The 6,818-nt window shown below is 43.4% G+C and overlaps 1 protein-coding gene across 1 annotated transcript; it reads right to left on the bottom strand.

Annotated features, from left to right (window-relative positions):
• Window positions 1-10: 10 nt before the first annotated feature.
• On the bottom strand, window positions 11-4,881 carry LOC109951320 (lysine-specific demethylase 2B-like). The gene is made up of 4 exons (XM_020585767.1): window positions 4,819-4,881; window positions 3,531-3,720; window positions 2,667-2,885; window positions 11-1,496 (listed from the first exon to the last, which is right to left on the bottom strand). The coding sequence occupies exons 1-4, from the start codon at window positions 4,879-4,881 to the stop codon at window positions 1,315-1,317; spliced, it is 654 nt and encodes a 217-aa protein (XP_020441423.1). The 3' UTR covers window positions 11-1,314.
• Window positions 4,882-6,818: the final 1,937 nt, after the last annotated feature.

Here is a 6,818-nt window from a genome sequence, read left to right as displayed (position 1 = left end):
ACTCTTTCAGGAAAGATGCTTTTGTAGGCTTTTCACATATAGCACAGGGAGTACACACATACAGAGCCTATGAACCTCTATGTAGTAAACAACTCTGTATATTGTCTTTGGCCCTAGGACAGAGTTTTTGACCTGGGGGTCTGAACCCACGCCTGGAGACTGGCATGGATTTGCTTGACTGATTCTGGTTTATGTTTTGAATAAAATCTGTTCTTTCCCTGCCATTAGAAACAGAACCCGTCCCCATGCTACTACCAAATTTCTGGGGTCACTGGGATTTTGGGGTATATGCTATAAACAAGGTTAAATGTGAAAAAGCAGAGAAACAGTCCTTTTTTATTCATCTTTTTGCCTCTTGTCTGTTTGATTACAATTTATGGCTCATGAAAAAACTGACAAAACTCTGCACACCTTTGATTGTATGACAAGTGCATTGGAGGAAGACAGCAAATTGCAAAAACATTTTTTATGTTTTTGCCGTTTATGGTTCACAGAAGAAAGCAGTTGCATCTAAAATATTCTAACCCTGGGCTTTTCTTTATTTCTTGCATCATTCAGCACCAAGTCTCATTTTATCTTATGTAGTTCAGCTAAAACCAGGAGTAAACAAGTGGTTATATTGTTTAACAGTAACCAGATCTACTGACTGGCGTGTAAACAGATTTCTTCGCTGCATGCAGAGATAAAAAGCCTCCCTTTACAAAGCACCAATAATACTAAAGAGTGATGGAGACTGACAGTCAACTTTGTATGCAGGTATACCTTAATATAACCCAGTAACTACAGTACAAGCTGTTAGTAGGATTAGCAGAACAATTTAGTGTTGAAAAAAATATACTTTATACACTGTACACTGTTTAGTGTATGTGTGAATACATTCATGTATTCATATTTACTGTATCAGTGCAAATAACTTTTTAAATTTTCTTCTACATATCTCATCCACAAGGACAAAATAACATTATATACACGAAACGTACAAAATGTACAGTACCTTTGTCAGGGCACTGACATGTATGAACACCAAAAGATAATCATGATACAACACATAAACAATCAACATAAAGAAATAAATAGCTTATAAACAGGTGCAAACAACAACAAAAACATTTTTGCAATATTGCCTTTGTTGGACAAGATTTCGTTTTTACATTCTAGCTTAGCAGCGCAGCTTCCCTTTACATCACTTTTACAGTGTTCAGTAGTCTGCAGAAACAGCAGCTTTCCCCACAAGCACACAGTCATCTGCTGCCGCCGTGTGGGGAGCAGGCTTCACCACATGGCGATGTCACATGGCCTTCCATGTTCCCATACCTAGCTGATCTTTTGCAGTAGTTTCTCTTCTATTAGTTCAAACTGCACGCTGACTGACATTTCTGCGATGAACTGGTCACATCCTTCTTTGGTCACCTGTTTGCAGTATCGCAAGTCGATATGACATATGCTTCCACAGCGCTTGAAATAGGTCAGCGACTGGTCTGTGACCCTGTTACAGACTGAAGGAGGAGAAAGTGGGTTAGAAAAAAATAACAAATGATGTGTAACGAGTCACCTGTACTGACATAAGCTATGGCAAGCATGGATTAATCAATCCTGTTCATGTAAGCCTCATTGTAGTGTTTGGGGACAAATATTACACCCATCAGAAAGCCCAATGCATTTGCCTTTCAGTGATTTCCATAATGGCCCTTTGATTCAAGGCTTTTAACTTTTAACAGCACTCCAGAGAGACAACAAGAATAAGATTGTTTTAGTATCTGTGCACTCTACAGTAAGTGATCAAATCATTTTTGATGTGATTTCGGGGGCGGCTGTGGCTCAGGAGGTAGAGCGGGTCGTTTCCTAACTGGAGGATTAGCGGTTCGATTCCAGTCAACATCCAGTCATCCAGTCAACATTTCGAAGCGTCCTTGAGCAAGACACTGAACCCCCAGTTGCTCCCGGTGATGTCACTGGTGTGTGAGTGTTTGGGAGTGTGAATGGGTGAATGGCCAAATAGTGTGAAAGCACTTTGAGTGTGCTGTAAAGCATAGAAAGGCACTATACAAATATACAGTAAGACCATTTCATGGCTCTAATAGCGCAGCAAGAAGTAACAGCTTTTGAAATGATCATGAAGTTCAATCAACATCTTGCAAACAGTTTCAACAAAAGCCAACCATTATCTTCATGGAGAGAGGATTTATTGAAAGCATTCATTGTGCTATAGTATACTGAAGTAAACGGAAATACAATCCCAACAAATAAATATAGATGTTTAAATTGATCTCATACCATACTTTCCAGACAAACCTTGTTTTCAGGTTTCAAATCTCTCCCCGCTGACCACAGTGTTACCATTTTAACAAAGGTGACTAAATGTTCAATATGCTCCATTGCACACTGCAACCGTCACAACCTCCAGACTGATTTTCTATCTGTGCCAACATGAAATGAAACAAGTCGCTGTCTGGAAGGTGGGAAATCAATATACAACATGCTTTGGAGAATGTTCTACAGTACTGTAAAGTACATGTGTTTTGTGGTTAATGAGGTCAAATGTGCAGAAAAACGCCATTATGGCCCTAAAAGCAAATATTTAAATGAAATCTGTGGGACTGGTTTATAAATTTACTGGAAGTATTATACACTGCAAATAGAGACGGTAACTCAAGATGTGGCAGTACCTGACAGGTTGATGTCAGTGAGTGAATCTCTGGTGGTCGTCCCTGCAGCAGTCAGGATGTTGACAGACTGGTCAGTGACGTGGTTACAATAGCTGAGGTCCAGCTTGGACAACAAGGGCATATAATGAATGATGAGGCGCAGAGATGTGTCTGTGATGTCCAACCCTGCCAGACGCAGGTCCTCCACGTTACGCAGCTTACTCCTGTTGTCTAGCTGACCTACAACATTTTTGTAAACAAGGAAAGAAGATTAACAGAGGCACAGAGGAAGAAAAGAGACTATTTAATATGTCTGACCATACTGTATAACTAGCCTTCCTCTGTGCCACAAATCTTCATTGTATCCAACAACAATTATGAACACATCATTGTAGTTTCCCTGGCTCACAAGCTCCTTCATTAGCAGTAACACAAGGCAAGGCAAGTTTCTTTACATAGCACATTTTCATATGCAATAGCAATTCAAAGCGCTAAATCACACAGAAGGATAACACATTAAAATGCATATATAGATAAATCATTAGAGTGCAAAGGAGATAAAACATTAAATATTAATTCAAAGCAACAATTACATGATAGTACAAGCAGTAGCATGCATGATACCTAATACTTTTAGTATAGCTGTGGCAGACTGTGGATTCTCACTGTGCTGCAGTTTACTTAGTCAGTCCCACAGTCACTATCTTGCTGCTGTACATACATTAGATGTGCATTAGTCCGCAGCTGAAAATAGTCAGGAACAATTCAAGTGAACTGCAATGCATCAGTATTGTTCTGTATTACTCCTCTCATTAATTGGTCATGTCTGCTCACTCGTTTCTCAGACAGTTTCAACAGAGCATGCAGCAAACAGCAGGTTGGTACCTGGCCTGTTATCTGTGGGAGGTGACAGCAGGTCTCTCATCTGTGCATCTTTCAGTCCCTCAACCCACTGAACATCCAGAGTTCGCAGAAGGGGGCAGCTCGAGGTACAAAGAGCAGAGACCGCCACCCAGGAGCATCCTGACAAGAGCAGCACACGAAGACCTACAGGGACAGTGAGGACATACAGAACCTTATGTTAGACGCCTTCAGTCATCTACATTTTTGTGTTCTTCTGTAAATGCCTTGAGCTTTTCCATGTGGCCACAAGCAGCAATATGGCGAGCTAAGTATACTATATTGTATTGTATTGTACAAGTATACTACATTGCTGGCAATGGCCCCTCAGCTCCTGCAGCCTCTCGTCAGTCTAACAGTCAGAGAAAAAAACATTTAAAAAAGCAATTAGTGCCAGCGTGTTTTGTGCAATTCACAAAGTGTAGAAATAATGAATTTGCAACATATTACCTCAATATTCCACACCAAAACGAGACCACCATTCCCCGTGGAGGCACATCTTTCTGTTTATTTCCCCCTCATTGTTTTCCTTTGTTCTGTTTTCTCATTGTTTCACTAAAAAATTTTTTAAATTAATTCATGAATTGATGATTGATTTAATGGTGGATAGCAAACCAACTTTCAGTGCAATAAATTAAAGAGGGTCACATTAAAACCTCTCACAAACTTTACCCGTGTAAGTAATTTTATCTATAAAAGACGTTTCTCCTCAGTGTTCTGTTTGTGAATAAATTATATAAATTGTGCAATAAATTAACCTGTTATTGCAGAGGTGCATCATGGGAGTTCAGTAAATAGTAGAGAGAGCAGTTATAAAATTATAGTTAAAGTGTTCTTATGTGTTACCCCATTGTTGTTATGTGTTAGTGTTGCTGACTTATGCTGGTGTGTTATCTGACAATGTTTTACTAAGTTAATTGCTGTGCTGTGTTTTGGACCGTCACTTTGGCTTGCATGTGTGAGACTGACCCTGGGGGAAGTGCCATTGTTCAGTGGTTATAAATAAATGACAGAGAAACCAGTGTTGCACTGTGGTCATTGTTAAAGGACACGCCCAGGCAATATCCAGAGTCATGTAGTGTATGGGGCCTGGAATAATCGCTAACCAAGATCAGCATAGGCGCTAGCGCCCTGCTAGCTAGTTTAGCTGTACCAGTGTAGCTAGTCTCTCTCCTCCATGCCAGGGGTCATTACATTTGGTGTCAGAAGTGGGATTTGCGGAGTACCAACACTGCTATGGAGAGAGACATAGGCAAGTTAGAGCGAGCAGTACTGGAAAGCAGCCTGCTATTGGAGCACCTCCGGGGGCAGCCTGGGCGGAAGAAGATGGCACCATGCAGGCCAGATGTGCCAGCATCCCTCGATTTCCCGGCCGTTCTCTGACTCCCCAGCTGGTTCGACAGGAGGACCCTGGGCACACGCCGTTAGCCCACACCCCTGCTAAGCTGCCACGATATAACGGGCTAACTCCAGTGGAGCCGTGCTTGGCACAGGTCAACCTGGCAGCCTGCCATGGGGGATGGAGCTCCAGTGAAACAGCTGTTCACCTGGCGTTTCTGCGGGACCTTGCACCAGAGAGGCTTTGACAGCACGTACGGCTCGCCACACCTTCGTCCCTTGATGAGGCTTTGAGGGAGGCAGAACGGGCCGAGGAGGTGTTGCAGTCTGCAGTCAGCCCCACCCAATGTACCCCCCCCAAGCCCGGCGCGAACCCTGGGACAACCGTTGTTTCTGCTGTTGGGAACCAGGGCACCTTGCTAGAGACTGCCCGGCTCCAAGGCCCAGGAGAAGGATCAAGTCACAGCTGGGAAACGAGCCTGGGGTGAGGCAGTGAGGGGGGCCCCACTCCATGCTCGGGAGCCCCTCCAGGAGGACACCCAGGTAGTAGGACGCTGTGGGCCTACCTGTGGACTTTATCTGGACTGTGAAATTGCTGGACAGTCCTGCCGAGCACTGGTGGACACTGGGTCCACAATTTGTCTACTACGCAGAAGATTGTTACCAGGGACTGCTGGCCCCCTTCTGGAAGACTGGACCCCCACCATCACTGAACTGTTAACTGTCACTGGTGAGAGAACCCTGATGCTGGGAAAAAGGAACCTGCCTGTGGTGGTGGGGGCACAGCCGACGGGGCATGACTTCTGGTTGGCTGATATCTGAGACGACTGCATCATTGGACTAGACCTGCTGACACTCTGGGGGGCAAGTGTGGATGTACCAAGGTCCCTCCTCATCTTTGGTGCGGAGACTGTGCCACTCTGGACGGACGAGAGAGGCCACTGTGCGGAGCACCCAGAGGGACAAAGTCACCAGGTGGGGGTCATCACCTCATGCCCTCCAGCCACCCATCATTAACCCTCCGCCCAGGCTGGGTTGGAGGGGGCTCCACCACAGTCAACAGCCCCTCATTCCCCATCAGCAGAAACAACCACTGCAGTCAAAGAGCTCGGGCAGAGGAGCAGCCACCTACTGGACCAGCTCTGATGGACCTCTGTAACTCATACTGGGCTCTCCTGTACTCCCCTTGGTCCCCTGCCTTCTCCTGATTTTCTGTTTTATGTCCACATTGAACCCGGGTTCTTGGTTGGGGCAGACACGCACAGTTCTGGGTGGGGCACATATGGACGTGCACCAGCTGATGTATTCGCTCACAGTCTCTCCATATTCATGGATATTGTCTGTGGCTCCTTTGAAACATCATTTCACTTAGTTCCTGTTTGAACCATTCTTGGAAAAAGAGAAGCACTGACTGTGTGTTGATGAAGCTGTTCTGTTATGATGTGTGTTCCGGCATCAAGGTGTCATAAAATAGTAAAACTTCATTATTTGTACATCCTGTAACAAATGTACATTACAGAGACAAGAAGTGAACAGTTAAAGTAAGTAAATGCACAAGATCATAAAGACAATGGCTTCATTAAACAGTGTAAATATGCATAAAATTGGGTGTAAAGTAAATGCTTTCTTGAGGATTGTAGATGTTAATGTAATAATATCAAATCTGTGACCTTGAGAAACAGCTACCCACTATCCCCTGCAGGTATTTTTGTAATATTCTATATCTCTGTGGTACAGAGAACAGCCATGGTCTTAATGATCTTTTTAATCCAGTTATGTCTTAAATTGCATTATCCCATTATCATAATGAACCTGTTATTGCTGAAAAATAAAAGGATGATTATTTTGTTTTCACTAGATGAAATAGGTGATTTTTCTTGATGAAAATGAGTAAACTTAGTCTCAAGGAAACAGATACAGTCAGGGAAAAAAATT

This window comes from Monopterus albus, unplaced genomic scaffold (genome assembly GCF_001952655.1).
Source record: "Monopterus albus unplaced genomic scaffold, M_albus_1.0 scaffold375.1, whole genome shotgun sequence".
NCBI classification, from domain to species: domain Eukaryota; kingdom Metazoa; phylum Chordata; class Actinopteri; order Synbranchiformes; family Synbranchidae; genus Monopterus; species Monopterus albus.
This window is presented reverse-complemented; position numbering and strand designations above follow the sequence as displayed.

Bases quoted from the DNA above. Each gene is read 5' to 3' on its own strand.
- LOC109951320 (XM_020585767.1), bottom strand. From the start codon at position 4,881: ATGGTGCCATCTTCTTCCGCCCAGGCTGCCCCCGGAGGTGCTCCAATA. The intron at 3,721-4,818 runs GTACTGCTCGCT...GTCTAACATAAG, and splicing joins CAATAGCAGGCTGCTTTCCA to GTTCTGTATGTCCTCACTGT. The intron at 1,497-2,666 runs GTACTGCCACAT...CTCCTCCTTCAG, and splicing joins CACTGACATCAACCTGTCAG to TCTGTAACAGGGTCACAGAC.